This window comes from Columba livia, chromosome 15, assembly GCF_036013475.1.
Source record: "Columba livia isolate bColLiv1 breed racing homer chromosome 15, bColLiv1.pat.W.v2, whole genome shotgun sequence".
Classification (NCBI taxonomy): domain Eukaryota; kingdom Metazoa; phylum Chordata; class Aves; order Columbiformes; family Columbidae; genus Columba; species Columba livia.
Window position 1 is genome coordinate 16,128,404 of NC_088616.1, and position 15,752 is coordinate 16,144,155.

The 15,752-nt window shown below is 49.6% G+C and overlaps 1 protein-coding gene across 1 annotated transcript in view; it reads left to right on the forward strand.

Annotated features, from left to right (window-relative positions):
• Nucleotides 1–3,261: 3,261 nt before the first annotated feature.
• The window catches only part of ADAP1 (ArfGAP with dual PH domains 1), a 52,982-nt gene continuing 40,491 nt past the window's right edge, over nucleotides 3,262–15,752 (forward strand). Inside the window, exons 1-3 of the mRNA XM_065031576.1 lie at nucleotides 3,262–3,647; nucleotides 12,109–12,239; nucleotides 13,871–13,962. Of these exons, the coding sequence (XP_064887648.1) occupies nucleotides 3,563–3,647; nucleotides 12,109–12,239; nucleotides 13,871–13,962 (308 nt within the window). The 5' untranslated portion in view covers nucleotides 3,262–3,562. The remainder of the gene's footprint in view (nucleotides 3,648–12,108; nucleotides 12,240–13,870; nucleotides 13,963–15,752) is intronic.

A 15,752-nucleotide genomic window follows, 5' to 3' on the forward strand; every position in this document is an offset into this window, starting at 1 on the left:
TTTTAAGAAAAACCTCTAGTATTTATTTTTCTTTCTTTCTTTCGAACAGGAAACCATAGTGCAGTGGAAACTTCAGCCTGGGTGCGGGTGGCCAGCGCCACGGCTGCTTCACACGAAGCCCCAGCTGCGGGAGCCGCCCCCCCTGCAGTGCTGGGAGCCTGAGGGCTCCAGCCCAGCCTTTCCACTACTCCAGGGGGTTTTGCTGGAATGCAGTTGCAGTGGCATGAATTATTGATGCTTGTGCCCGGGTTTGCTGTTCACGCAGGAGTTTGTAACGTTTCCCCACGTTATGCTGTGAATGTGCTCCTGGGTCGCATAAGGGGTTGAGTTTAACACCCTTTTGCTTGTGTGATTGTGACACTGATTTAGCCATTTCAGCACCGGGGATGCAAAATTAACTGAAAACCGGTGTAAACAGCTCTTTGATAACGAAACAAGGCAGCCTGGGGGTGGAAGGAGCTAATATGGAGGGGCAAGGAGAAGGTGTCGTTGTGTACGGGTGTTTTCAGGGCATCACCGCAAAGGTGATGAGAAGATTTCCAGGAATTTCGGAGCATCCTTTGCCCTGACCTCGGCGTCTGGCATTGCCAGAGGCTGCCCTGCTGCCGATGAGCTCAGCACCTCGGGAAATTGCATTAATAGCATCCGTTTCTAAGGCAACAACCTTGCGATGTAGAAAAGACTGAGTTAAAAGTGTGTGTGTTTACAAACAAACACGTTTTATGCATAAATATGTAAGCATTTATATGCATAAGTATAAAAATATTACATCAGACTTCACAAGTCACTTAGCAGCAGAAAGACAGAGAGCATCTGAAGGAGGGCGATGTATTGAGAGTGACAACCAGTGTCCAGAGAGTTTGACCAGAGACTTTGGAAGAAGTTGGAGCAAATTCATCAAGTGTTCCCTGACAGGTCGTACCCACAGGAAACGATGTGGGGAGAACCTCAGGCGAGGTGTTGGCTCCTGCAGGAACGCTGTGACGGGGACGGGCTGGAGCAGCGATGCCCATTGGCCTCCAGGAGCCCCCAGCACCCCGCCAGGGCCACCTTCCCTCGTGTATGTGAGGTTGTATCAAGCCTTCGTTTTTTTCCAGTAAACAGAAATAAATCTTCAATTCTGGCTCACTTAGTTCCAACTTTTCTCCCTCTCTCTCTCCGTGTCCCCTCTGCCCACATAGGCTGTTTGTTTCCTGATGTGAAGTCTGGAGTAGCAGGGATGGGACATAACTGCTGAGGATTGCTTTTGATCAAGCCTCGCTGGCCCTGTTCTCCTGCTCCGCCTGGCCTTTACAAAGCACTCCCCACTCATCCTTGACAACAGGATCTGTTATATTTGATTTGATTACAAGATATAAATTTCTGTCTGCAGCCCTGGCTTCCAGCAGGCAGAGGAGAGAGAGGGATTGCCTAGCAACCAGGAGAACAAAAAATTAAGAGAATCAATAAGTCTTAATAGAAAGCTAAACAGAGACTTTAAAACCAATCCCCCGCCCAGCCCTTGTCCTCGGTGAGTTTCTGATGATGTGCAGCACCCCGGCTATTGCGTGAAGAATCCAGCAAGTGCACATGCTGGAAAAGCCAGAGGGCTGGGGGATGTGCTGTGATTGAAGTGCAAATGGAAACCTAACCCAGCTCGGGCTCGGGTAAAGCTCTGATCTTGTAAGCGTTTACACTGACAAGCAGTCCCACAAGCCTGAATGTAGCATGGGTTTGGAGGATTAGGGCTAAGACACTGTGCTGGAGGTATTTTTACTCAGTGGATGATAGAAGTCAGTGCTCTGCTCCAGGTTAACATTAGTGACTTGGAAGTTGAAGGTGAGGGTGTGGATCCCAGCTCAACTTCTCCACAAAAGGCCCGTGAGTGGGATTACAACTTTGGTCACCATGGGAATGAGTTTCCAGTCATCAAGAACCTACACCTGTAAAACCAGCGAACCCCAGCATGGTGCATAACGCTGCACAGAGCCAGCAAGGAACAGTCCCACGTCAGTTTAAAACCATCAAAAATCAACTTGGTTACGTCACTTCTCTGACAGCACAAATGCAAAGGTCATTTAGGAAAATATATTCAAGGCAAGGGGGGCATCGTAAATGCACCAGGTCATGACTCTGCCCATATTTAAGGGCGTGTGTTATTTTCTCCTGCAAAGTGTTCCATGGAACCTGCTCACATCTACGTTTGCAGGATTGAGGTGATCTGGTTGTGGGATTTTTCCAGGAGCTGCTGGTGCCCTCCTCCTGCAGCCACTTGTGCGTGGGCTGAACCTGGTGGGGACCATGAGCAGCGTGAGCTGAGCTTTGCAGGAGGGTGCTCTGCTTTGATGGGGGAAGCAGAGATGGGTGATTTGAATGGGGGATTTGGTTTGCAAAACGAAAAACATTTCTATAAGCAGAGCTGTATGAAACACAAACAGGCCATAGCAGCATCGCAGTGCCTGTGACTCATACCTGAGAAGGTTTCAGCAGGGGTTAGGGCAGCAGCCTGCGAGCCACAGCTCTGAACCCCTCCTTGGCCAAAGTCTTCCCGCATCACCCCTCTGAATCACTCTCTAATCCTCGTAAAACAAGCACAGAAGCCTTGACCCATAGATGACTTGAGACACATGGGTGGCCACAGCAATCTGTCACAGCAGTATGGCCATGAGATGACATGGGGAAGCTGTGACTCTGCCCCAGAGGTGTCTTCTCCCCCCGATAGTCCCTTGGCACCACGGAGGGGTGTGGAAAGAGCAGGAAGATGCTTGGAGAACAACCCTGCCAAGATGCAGAGAGGGAAGGTGGTGGTAATAGGTGCTTGGAAGGACTGGGTGAACTGAGTGTTTCAGAGCACAGGTGGGTACCAGTTACACGTTTACAAGTACCCCCAGAAGATGCTAATGTTAAAGAGATGCCCCCAAAACACTGCTCATGAACCCACCAAGGCGCTCGAGCAACGAGGCCTCTTCCAGTGAGGGTTGGGGTGCTGCGAGCTGCAACCTCCTTGAGGTGAAGACCCCTGGCCGCCCCCTCCCCACTGCCATGCTGGCTCCTACCCCTGGGTGTGAGCACCCCAAAACCGAGCAGCGAGGCGGCAGTGTGGCACGGGCACCCCAAATTAAACCTTGGACAGCATCGCTGGGGGATGGGAGCGCCCTGGGGTGGGGACACCCGGGGGGATGTGATGCCCTGATGATTGGGGACCCCCACAGGGAGGGGGCTCCCTGGCGACGAGCGGCCGCTGGAGGTCGCGGGCGAGCGGCGCTGGGAGCCGCCAGCCCCCCGGGCCCTGCGGAAGGCGGAACCGGCGCCTTGCCCGGGCGGGCGGCTCCGGCGGCAGCAGCGGCGGCGGGACGAGGAGGCGGCCAGGGCAGAAACCGCCCCGGCGCGTCCCCTCCCGGCGGCGGCGGCGCGGCCCCCCCGGGCGTTCACCTTGCGCGGGGCGAGCGGGGCCGCATGGAGCAGCCCGGGCGCGCCGCCTGCCTCGCCAGCGCCCCCCGCCCCGCGCCATGAACCGGCTTTAGCCGCGGCGGAGCCCAGCGGAGCCCCGCACCGCCTGCCCGCCCGCCCGCCCGCCGCCCCCATGGCGAAGGAGAGGAGCAGGAAGGCGCTGGTGGAGCTGCTCCAGCGGCCGGGCAACGCGGCGTGCGCCGACTGCACCGCCCCGGGTAAGAGCGGGGCGAGGCGGGGGGCGCGGGCTGCGGCCGCACCTGCCCGCACGGCACCGCACGGAGGTAGCGGCGGGGCGGGGGGCTCTGCCCTCTCCGGGCACGGCGGGGACTGTGCCCCGCTGAGGGGTGGCCCGACCCCACATCCCCCCGTGCCCCCAAGGGGATGCAGCGGGCATGCTCCGGGGCAGGGCGGACGCATGATGGGGATGCGCTGTGGCGGTACCCGCGGGGCAGCCCCGGCTGAGGGACCCCCTGCCAGCCCAGCCCAGCTCCTCGCCCGGCCGTGGCAGCGCTGATGTCATCCCCGGCAGGTCCCCGCGGTCTGCAGTGCAGCCCGGGTGGCGTTAGCCCGGGTGCATGGGGGTTCTGCCCGGGGGGTGCCCTGTGCTGCTGGAGACGGCTTGTCCTCCGTGTCCCCTCGCGAACAGGCTGACTTTTGTCACTGCTCCTGCCCTATCAGCGAGCAAACAGATGGGGGGAACCAGAGGCATTGCCGTGGGCATCCTGCCCACCAACCTTTGACCGGTGTGCCATCGGTGGGTGCCTGCCTGGCCACTGCTTAACGCTGTGCAAGGGGATGAAATGAAATGTCCATAGCCCTTTTCATATACAAAGAGGAGAGAATCTGAGCTGTGGGCATCTCCCTCTCCCTTTGCATGGTGATTGTTGGGTCTGGGTGTGAGCACGGGGAAGCCTTTGCTCTTGCAGAGCAGGGTCTGTGTGGTGTGGCAGGAGCTGCCTTTGCGAAAAATCCTAGAAAATTGCATAGCAAGTAACTTTCCTTTTAAAAAACAAACAAATAAAACACCAACAAACACCCTCCGCCCCCCAAAAAACCCAGAAAACCAAAACAAACCATCTAGAAACACCTAAATTTGTATTAGCTTGGGCAGGATGACTCTGAAGAGATGCAGAGAAAGCGTGTCCTTTTTCAGCTTCTGTCATTCTATAGGTTAAAGTAAACCAAACACTTCGGCTGAACCTTATTTTTCTGCATGTTGATTTATCTGGGATTTCAAAATCTATTGGATACCACCATCCAGGTCGCACCGTTACCGATGGTTTTATGTCCCTAATCTACATGTTGGGACACTGCAGTTCACTTTGGGATGTGTTGTGTCTCCGGGTACCTGGCTGGAAAGGACAAAGAACTTTCTGCATAGTGGGAGCTGCTTTGCAGCGCTGCCTGTGCCCACCCATCGGGGCTGTGGTTGCTGTGTAACTGGACCAACCCACCTCGGAGGTGCCTTGCTGAGCACAGCTTGGGTTCAGCAAATAGGTGTCTGTCTAAATTATTCCTTCCCAGAGAAGACTTTCCAAGCCTGGGCCATTCAGATCCATGGGGTAATTCTCCCTTGCCCTGTGTGTTAATATATTTTGCAGGCTCCCCCTGCAAAATGGGAAGTTTCTCAGCATCAGCAGGATGGAGATGAGGCTGTAGGTCTGTAAAATAGCTCACATCAGGGAATGATGGTTGTTGTTAAAGGGTCCAAATGGGCTTGTAAAACAACAAAACTGGTTTTTGCTTTTGGTGGCATTTGCATGCAGAGATGTCCTAGTGAATGTGAAACTCAAAGAGGAGAATTTGGGCCAGTGTCTTTTGTAATACAAGATGTGCTATATTAATGCCATTCAGCCTCTTTTCTGAACTGTCATGGCATTGCTTCCCTGGGACTGGATCTCTGTTCATCAACCCAGTTTCTTTAGTGAACTACTTATGGTGCTGTAATCTGTTCATCTGCCTGGGAGTGACAATGAACTTGAGATGCCCTGGGCTACTTAACATAAGGTACATCACTTCTGTATGTACATAATATATAGAATATTCAGCATGAATTCTGTTATTCATCCTGGGCAGGTGTGCCAGGTCAGGTCTTTCTGGGTGTGAGATAACATGGGATATGCATCCAGAGAGCCTCCAGAATGGGGTGTAAATATGTTCTTTGCTGAAAAGTAGGATGCACAGAGAGACAAAGGTGACAGCTGGAACTGCGTGGACAGCTATATAGAGGAAAAGTACCAAAGCAGAGAACATAAAGTGCAAATGAAAGAAGAGGGAGGGTGGGAAATGCACTAAAGATGAGAAAAGCAGGGTGTGCTTGTGCTTTCCCACATGTGTGTATTGTTACATGCTGACCTGCTACAGCTGAGGGTAAGCAAAAGGTCAAGGTCCCTGATTTATTATTACTGCTTCTCAGGTGGGTGTATTCCTCTCCCTGAAATCCCCAGTTAATTCAGGATCCAGCATAAGAGGTGGCCATTTAGCTCAGGGGTAACAAAGAATAGGAAGAGTCAGATATATAACAGGTGAAAATTCTGTGTTAGTTACGTTAATGTGTGTATTTGGAAGCTAGCTGGGTTTTCTTTTGTTCTTGGAAACATTTGTTTCAGAAATCAGCCAGTCAGTGGAAGTTTGGTTTGTTTTCCTTTCCTGCTGTCAAAACCAGGTTGTTTCTTTTGTCGTTGCTTTGGCCTTTGGGTGAGGTGCAGCAGCCACAGCCCTGGAGTTACAGCTTGTCCCAGGTATGGTGTGCTGGTGTAACAAAAGCTCCAACTCCTGATGCCAAAGGGCTCGCAAACATCCTTGTGGCTGAACTGTGACCGTGCAAAAATAAAACCCCAGAGTGGACTGCGAGCATCAGGGGAGGTGGTGCTTTTCCTTTAGGGCTGTGGATGTGACTTTGTCCCCTGTAGGGTCATTGCATTGGGGGTCATCTAGCCAAAACCTGCCAAGTTCCTGGGTCTGGGCAGAATTTGCCACCTAATTGTGATTGAGGATTAAATAATAAGTGGCCAAGTCCTACGCGCAAGTCTGCTGCATTCAGGATGTGTGTGGTTTGTGCGCTCGCATCTGGGTGGACCGTGGCGTTGAGTGTGATGGTCGGGAAGGTCAGAGCTGTGTCTGCCCGGGACCGGCAGGCGCATCTGGCAGAAAGATCTTGTGCAAAAGAAGAGCTTCCGAAAATGCTCCCGGCTTTTGAGAGGATGTCTCAGGTAGGGGGAGCAAGGCTTCTGGTGGCCCTGGCCATGGCAGCTGGGAATGCAGAAAGGATGCTGGAGTAGAAACTGAACATCAGAGTGGGGAATAAAAAACCTGAGAGGTTACACTTTCACTTGTAGGTTTTGTTTGTTTTTATTTTAAAGCTTCTCATTAAGTTTTTTATTAATTGTATCCTTATAAAGCCACAATTTTCAATGAAAGGTGATTTTTGAACATTAAAAAAAATGTTTAGGTCCAAAGATGTCACCTGTCTGTAATGAATAATGAGGTTGCATTCGCTCCATCGTTGAGACTGCTTTGTGGGGCAGGAGTCGCTGTAATGAAGTCGTCACCTGGGACGCGATGTCTCCTGTCATTACACACTGTGCTGGAGTCGGGGTCCTAGATGCTGCTTTGCAGTGTGTTTATTTTGGTGGGTTTGAAGATGTGTTTGCACAGCCAGGACAGCATGGTAAATGCTTAAGTGCCAACTGAGCAATCTCGCTGAATTGCTGGCGTGTAATGGCTCTCAGTGCATTAGAATAATCCTTTTTTCTTCAAGACTAATGTGGCAGTTCAGCCTTCTCTTTCTTTTTCCTAAATGATCCTTTGTCTCGGGCAATCTTTCCTCTCATCACGAGACAGATGGTTATCTCAGGGCATAACCAGACCTTGAGCATTTCTCTCTTCACTCCATTTTTCTATGACTTAGGCTTGTGTTTCCACAGAGATGGTTTTACATTGTAGGAGGACAGCAAGGCTCTGAAGATGGGAGTGGGAATCCCATCAAAGCGATCCTGTGATTTAAACCCTCCAGCAGCAGTGCATGTAGCTTGTTTTTATTGTTTTCCTCTTTCTTATTTGGGATGGATCACTGGGACACAGACCCCGGGTGACATCGGCCTCTGTGCCCAAGGCTCGGGTGATGTGGGATGGAGGAAGAGCAGAAGGCGCGATGGAGGGGAGGCAGGTGTTGGGGCTTTGGGCTGCAGAACTGAGCAGATTTGGTATTTTGATGTAAGTGTTTATATATAAAAGCCTGAGGGTGGGTGGTGTGTGGCGGAGGTGGTTGTAAACACCATTCCCACAGGCCCAGCATCATCTTCTTTCTAAAGCAGGTGAAGCTTTTCCATCCCCTTGATTTCATGAAGCGAGGGTGATGATTAGAGGGAAACACAAGTGTGGGGGAATTGCTTGATTTGCTCAGGATTAAAGAGAGCACGGAAAGGAGTTGATCTCAACCTTCTCATATCTAAACACTGGTCCTAAAAGCACAGGCAGGGAGGACAACCGAGCCATCGGGTGCTGCTGGTGCTGTCACCAGCCGCGGCGTCCCCGCGTCCTCCGGCGAGCGATGGGAGCGTTCTCTCTTGTGCCCCCACTACCTCCTACTGCAAAGCTGTTCCAGAGCTTCGTCGCTCTAATGGCGTGAAACGGGCTTTTCGTTTTCGAGCTAAAAGTGGAAACTTGTTCCCGCACCTCCATTGTCCTCACACTTAAAGATTGTTGGTTTGCTTTTTGCCTTTTTTAATGTCTTTTTTTTGCCCCGGGAGTTTGTCAGCCCTTCTTTCTGGGCATAAGCAGAGTGGAGGAATAAGAAGGGGTTTTTTCCCCATAGCAGTCGTGTTTTGCTCGATGCTGCTTTCTGCAGGGAAAAAGGGCTTTTTGAAACAAAGGAGGTTTAATGTGCTGGTGTTTCCTGCTCAGCCCGGGTGCCTGGGCTCGGCCGTGGGCTGCAGGCAGCAAGCAGAGGGGGCTGCTGAGACCTGCAGCTGAATAGCAAGACCTTGGCAACCTCAGTGCCTCCACTGAAAAATGTTCCTGCTTAGAGAGGCGAGTTGGTGGGAGGCTGTTTGGCTTCGGTCTTAATGTCTTTTATTGTTATTTTTAAACATGCATGACCAAGGTCTGTTTATTAACCTCCTAATCTTTCCTCAAAGTAAATAGCAACAGAACTTCAGTGGTGAACATGAGGTTCTCTTGGCTGGGGAATTTAGGAAATCAGCTGCAGCTGAGCGACAAGAGAAAAGTCTTTTTTAGCTTGTGTTGATTGCGCTGAATCTTTATGGTTATATCCCGTATCCTAGGGCACGAGTTACCTCTCCAGTGCAGGGTAGAAAAGGTTTTGCCTACCTGGAGGGGTCCTGCTCTCCCCTCTAATGAGTCTTTATCACCTCAAACAGGGGAGAGCGATCGGGATTTGAATTGGGTAGTGCGGACACAGCCAGGCAGCTCACTGAGGGTCTGGCCGTGGTTCGTGTGCTGGAGGATGTATTGGTGATGTTCTTGTGGATATATTTGTCTTGGTCAGCAATGTCCTGTGCTGTATATGGTGATAACTGCGGTTTGAGGCAGAAGGTAAAGCTGGGGCATCTGAGTAAATGTTGGGACTCTGAGTTGTCGCCTTTGTTTTGTGGCTACTTTGAGGCTGCTGCTGCCCTACAGTATGTGATTTACTTGGGTTGGTGGCATCTAGGGGTGTTCAAACTGAAACCTTATGGATACAGGAATCCAGAATATAATATATATCCATCTCACCTTCAATCTTCTCTTAGCTTGGTTTGTATGAATTGTCCTATGTCTTACATTGATCCTTCTTGTTTATTATTTTTCCGGGTCCAGCCTTTGTTTTTCCCTCCGTGGGCTGTTCTTACGCTCGGTAACGTTGGGTTCAAGCTGCAGAGCTCATTATTCTCTAGGCTGGGTTTCCTGGGCCTTGTGATGGCAAAAGGAGCTGGGTGAGGGCGTTAACTTCTGAATGTTGTAAAATAAAGTTGCATCAAGTTTTTATTTCCAAAGTCATAATCTGTTTATAAGTGACTAGAGGTCTCTGCCACGTTGAACAGAGAAGGTTGGTTGTTCTTGAGCAATGATGCCGAAGGGTAAGAGACTTTCTGCACTCAGAATGGTATATTTGGTTTAAAATTCCCCTTGTTCCTTGTTAATCTTTATTCCTCCTGGCTTGACATAATGCAATAAAGCCATTTGTGTGGAACTTAGGTGTGCTGGAAAGTTTTCATTAGGCTTCACCACTGTTTGCTTGAAACTTTGGAGGTTTAGGAAAAAAAATCATCTCTTTTGGGCAATACCCAGATTATATCGCCATTTTGGTGCACTTTTTTGGCCCTGGCCAGATAGAGCGGCTTAAATAAACTTACTGAAGTTCTCAGATGACTACGCAGAGAGCGTGCTCCAGCTGTTGAAGTGTCTAGCAGCAAGGTGGACTTTGCTTGGAGCAGATCTCACTGCACTGGGAAGGTTTGGAGCTGCGCTGAGCTCCGGGAGCTGGTGACCACGTTAGACGTGGCTCCAAACTTTGCTGCCATGGCTCCCTCTTCCTCACCGCCACCGCTGCTCCATGGCCGCCCTTTCCTCTTGACCTTCTCACCCTTCTTTGTGCCTGATTTTCTGCACGGAAGTCAGAGATAGATGTTTTTGGCAAGACACTTGATGCTTTAACCTTGCCCGTCTTGCATCCTTTGGTCCTGGGCTACTGTGGGCAGCAGTGCTGTAGCTTGGACTATTAATATTTTTGTGGTAGGCAGTTTGGCAGGTCCCAGACCTTGGTTACAGCCACATGTTTAGAGATGGGAGAGGGCAACGCGAGGAGCTAAAGCACAGAAATGTGCATGAGCGTGCAAAACTCTCAATTTTTGTTGCCAATAACTGGCAGCAATCTTTGGTTTTGTATTTGCCAGGCCTGAGCTGTAGTCATCAGGGTCTCACAAAGATGGGAGACCGTGTGAAACAGGAAAAAAACACCTTTATTTGTGGCTGCTGGTCCCAGCTCCTGTTGGCTGGTGGGGCTTGTAACGGCTTGGGAACTCGCTCCTCTGTTCGGTGGGCACCCAAGCACATCTGATGAGGCCATTCAGTTACCTCTGGGGTTCATATCTGAACACGACCACCTCTGGGGAACTGAATTGGTCTTCCCTGGGGTGTGCTGGGCGAGGCTGGTGACAGTCAGCAAACCTCGGTGCCCCATGTGAGGAGCTGCATCACCCCATACCAGCCGGCTCCTGCTGCAGCGCCACAGCCGGGCCATTAAATATGGATAAGCAGTAGAAAACATGTTCACTTGCTTCTTATAAATAATTGCTGTGCTTTGAGGAGCGAGTGTTTAGTGTAATTACTGCGGGGGAATAAACAGATTATGGTGGTTTGCAAGAAGGGAAGATCTGCCCTTACCCCTCGACAGCCCGATGTGATGGGGCGGCCGTGGGTTCGCACCCGTGTGGGTTTGGGGGAGGATGGGGCGAGGGGACCTCCGTCTTGAGGATTTAGTGGCTGAGCCTGTGACTTGCATGGAAGCTCTTTCTGCTGGGACGCAGCTGGAACAGCAGACGCTGACATTTGCTAGTCGGAGTTCAAACAAAGATCCCTGTATGGGCTTTATTAGCGAGGCAGCGCCAGGGACACTGGTGGATGTGTCCTGGCCCTGCCCTCCTCCGGTTCCTCCCCATCTCCCCGTCCTGTGGGCAATGCCTCTGCCGAGGAGGAATTTGGAGGCGAAGGGCTCGTGTTGAAAGTGCTTTGTGCGAGACGTCAGCTCGGGGCTGTAAACAGCGCGTGGTTTTGCTCAGAGAAAGTACAGAGCTGCCACTGGCAGCGCTTTGCCGTAAGGCCAGGGCTGGAAACCTCCTGGCATGGAGGATGGAGGGATGGAGGATGGAAAGACAGAGGGATGGAGCCTGTGCTGCTGGGCAGCCGTGGTGCGGGAGCAAAGTGCATCTGTGGAGCATTCCCACTGTAAGAAAAAAACCCAGAAAAACAAAACAGCACCACAACCCAACCCCCAAACAAACAGCACCACAACCCAACCCCCAAACAAACAAACACAACACCACCACAACCCAACCCCCAAACAAACAGCACCACAACCCAACCCCCAAACAAACACAACCCAACCCAACCCCAAAACAAACAACAAACAACACCACAACCCAACCCCAAAAACCACACCAAATGAAAAATCCCCAAAAACCCAAAACCAACCAATCAAACAAACCGAACCCAAAAAATAACAGCAAAACCCCACAAAAACCAAACCAACCCACCAAAACCCCAGAACAGCAAGGTAAGGGAGCAGCGTAGTGGTTTCCATGAGCTGTTTGTTTTAATTCTGCAGTTTCTCAGTGCTTGGGTGTGATTTGCTGATGAAAGGTGGATGCTCACCTCTTCTCCTTGGGTGAGCATGGGGTGAGTTTTGGAGGTTTTGGGCATATGCAGTTGTCTGTATATTTTGTTTTTGTGAATAACTGCTGCACTTGAGGTTGCAAATCTGTTGATTTTTAGTGTAATTGGCATAACTATCAGTATAAACTAAGTCCTATCTGTATTTTGCTTGTGTATTTATTTGATGCCTTTATAACCAGGGAACTCTGCCCTGGTGAATGCTGAGCTGGCCCATGTCTCCCTCCTCCCGCACCGAATCAATAGAGCAGTCAAGTGCAATTCTCTCTTTGCTTCTTGCTTCAGAGCCGGACTGGGCATCCCACAGCCTGGGGATCTTCATCTGCCTGAATTGTTCAGGAATCCATCGCAATATTCCCCAGGTCAGCAAAGTGAAGTCTGTCCGTCTGGATGACTGGGACGATGCTCAAGTGGAGGTACGTGCACCTGAGACTTGAAATACCAGTGAGTTTGGGTCACTGCGTTTTATCAGCAAAGCTGTAAAACAGGGGCCGTGCTAAAGATGATTTCAGAAAGTATGTCTAGAGAATTCCCGACTCGGAATGAGGTCCATGATGCTAATGGAAAAATGGAGGAGCCATTTCATGAAGAAGTTGCGAGGGTTTCCCCCACACCTGTAAAAACATGAATTAGAGTGTGTAGAAATTACTGATTTTAAATGAATCGCTTTCTCTTGCTCATGTTACCTCCAGCCTAGACTAGATGGTAGACTAGACTAAACCTCTAGTCTGCCACCCCTGCCCAGCTCAGCTGTTTCTGGCTTTGTTCCACTTTGTGTTGAAGACTCTTGAACTTGCTTGTTGAAGAACTGAACCCTCAGGGTATAAATTCCCTCTATTTATGCAACACCCCTGCCTAGGTTTGCGTGATGTTGCTAAAGACAAGGCTGCCCAGGAAACCCGTACGCTTTGGTTGGTGTCTTCATAGGCATGAAGAACGATACCAGTCATTGATCTTTATCTTGGATGTTGTAGGTTTGAGGTTTGCCTGAAAGCCGCAGCCCATAGAGTCCTGTGTGTTATGAGGAGAAGAAACCTTTGTCTTGCATGGGCTTTTCCTTCCGTGATTTTTGTTTTTTAAATAGATTGAATATGCAAACCGGAGAAGCTCAAAACCATAAAAATAATGAGAAGTAACTGAAGGGTCAAAAAAAATAAAGCTTAGCTGTTTGTTATGCTTGTGTGCTTGGCATTTGATACAAGATAAAACATATTCAGTGTGGCTGCCTGGAAAAGGATAGGGGTTTACACTTGTGAAGTATTTTCACTAAATTAAATGTATGAATAGGGAAATACGTGGTTTTGTTTGCATTGTTCTCGACTAGCCGTTTTTATAAGAGCTCAGAAGGAAAGGAGCACACAGAATTTAAAAAAACCTATCCATTTATTAGTTTCTTTTGAATGCTCCTTTCTGAGGCGGCTGCCTTGGCTTTGGAAAAGAAAACTATTCTTTCGGAAAAAGTGATGTGATCAAAAGCAAAGGGCGTATTGTCGGAGACTATTACCTTGCTGGAGCCGTAACACATGGAGATTTCAAGTTAGCATTGGGTTTTGCCTTCTGGTTGGAGATTTCAAGTTAGCGTTGGGTTTTGCCTTCTGGTTGGAGATTTCAAGTTAGCGTTGGGTTTTGCCTTCTGGTTGGAGATTTCAAGTTAGCGTTGGGTTTTGCCTTCCGGTTGCCCAGTTTCTGTGCTGGAATCCCCGAGAGGCACCTTGTCCCCGTGCCCATGAGTGGGAAGTGCCACCGTGCGCTGCCTTTTGCTGCCGTGGGGATTGTGCGCGTGTGACGGGGACACAGACCCATGTCCCCAGCACCGTATTAAGCTGGGGAAGCCCTGGCAATAATAATCAGTATTAATTTCTGAGCCCTGGGTTGCAGGCACAGACTTTGCAGCATCCCTTCTGTTCACAGTCCTGGGGAAACCCCAGTAAGAGAACAGAGGCCCCATCCCAATAACTTTTTTACTCTCAACAATCAGAAGAGGACAAGGGAAAATACTGTTAACATTGTACATTTTTTTTTCTGTTTTTTTCTCTTTTTTTCCCAGTTTATGGCTTCGAATGGAAACAATGTAGCAAAAGCAAAATATGAATCCAAACTGCCACCGTTTTATTACAAGCCAACGTTTCTCGACTGTCAGTAAGTAAATACCTTTGCTGGTAAACACCATTTATTTTTTTGTGCAGCTGCAGCGTCTGTAATCCTTTAATTTTAGCACGATACGTATTTTATTTTAGCCACAAAGGAGGTTTCGTTTATAAAAGGCTCTGAAAAATCTTTGTTCTTCTGCACACATATGGTAGAGCTTATACTGCGTGTGGGTTCCTGTTTAATCAGCACAGTTGAGATGATGCAGGGAAGTCAATAGCTTGTCTGTTCCCCAGACTCTTCCAAGTTTGTAAAGCTACAAAAACCTCAATTTCTACCCATTGATTTCCTCTGCCTTTTCAGATGGTCCTGCGTCAAAACAGAACTTGTTTATCTGCTGTGTTAGGTGCCAGGTTACTTGGAATACAAAAATACTGGCGTTTAGTGCCAACATGGTGGATTTTCTTTTTCTTCCAAAGTGGCAAATAATATCCTCTGTGAAGATGAGGGGAAAATATACTGTCTCTCCTACAGCATAAACCTTCCAAGTAAGCTGGGGCAGACTTTGAGGACCAATGGGGCTGCATGAGATACAAGCCTTTGAGTAGGAGGGCTCTGCTGTGTTCCCCAAATCCCAAACAATACTGAAGGTGGGCCAAAGGGGTCATGAATACAGATGCTAGTCCTTGAGATGTCTATCTATAGTTTTTAGTCTTCTTGTGATAGCTATTAGGAAGAGTTATTGTCTTCCCGCATCATGCAAAAAGCCTTTTATAGTAAAGACGAAAGACCTGTGACCCATGAGTTGAAAATACTCAAATGGTAAATCTGGGAAGGCCCAGGTGTGAGCAGCACTGCCTGGCCTGACAATAAAAACCCCATCTATTTATGCAGTGTTCCCAGATCTGGGTTTTAATCTAAAACGCCTTCTGGCAGCGGCTTCTTCACTTCCTGCGAATGCAGAAATGATTTGAGGAGTGGCCAAGCCGCTGTGTATTGTGGAGGGCCACTCCGAGTGTGTCCTGGTTATTTTGCTAGGGTTATTTTTCTCAAGGAAAAATGGGGTCTTAGAAGTGGTTGTGCAGATAAGGATCTGAAAAGTCAGGGCTGTGATTTAGTAAGGACTCATGGAAAAATGATATCTCAAACCCGGAGGAGGTGGCCGGGGCGACTTGCCTTGTGACAGTCAAGGACAAAACCTGCTCCTGTCTGTCCACACCCAGATGACACGATTGCTGTTCAGAGGCTTCTGACTTTCCTGCAGCCTCTGGTGTGACATTGACCCACCCGTCTCCATGCACAGAATCCTGCCTGTTTCTGCCCTGACCAGCAGAGCAGGCAGTCCAAGGACACATCGCCCCTGCTACTGCAGGATTTGGTGGCCAGTTTCATGATGTGTGTCTCAACATCCCCATGGGTGCCCCTTGCAGTTGGCTCTAGCATCCTTCTCATCCCCCTGCATCAACTGCTTCTTGCATCTTGCTGTGTAAATAAGTTGCACTTCTTAAGAGGGTGCATCTACAGAAGGAAAATCACTGATAACGTCTCTCTTTTGGCAGAGAGTTATTCATGCTTCTTTCCTTTGCCATCTCCTTAGCATCTCGTGTCCATCTCCTTAGCTTCTTGTGTCCCATGGTCTCTCCATGCTCCCCAGGTGGCCGGAGGAGTTGCTGGCTCTGTCAGCAGCTGGTAGGTGGATGCTGCCCGTGGTGAACAGACCACCCTCCTGACCTGTCATGGTCCTGAGAGGATCCAGTACTATGTTTATGTCACTGAGCTCCAAAATCCCAGCAGTTGGCTGTGCCGTTTTGTGACTTGCATGTACTTGTGATGTTAAGGAT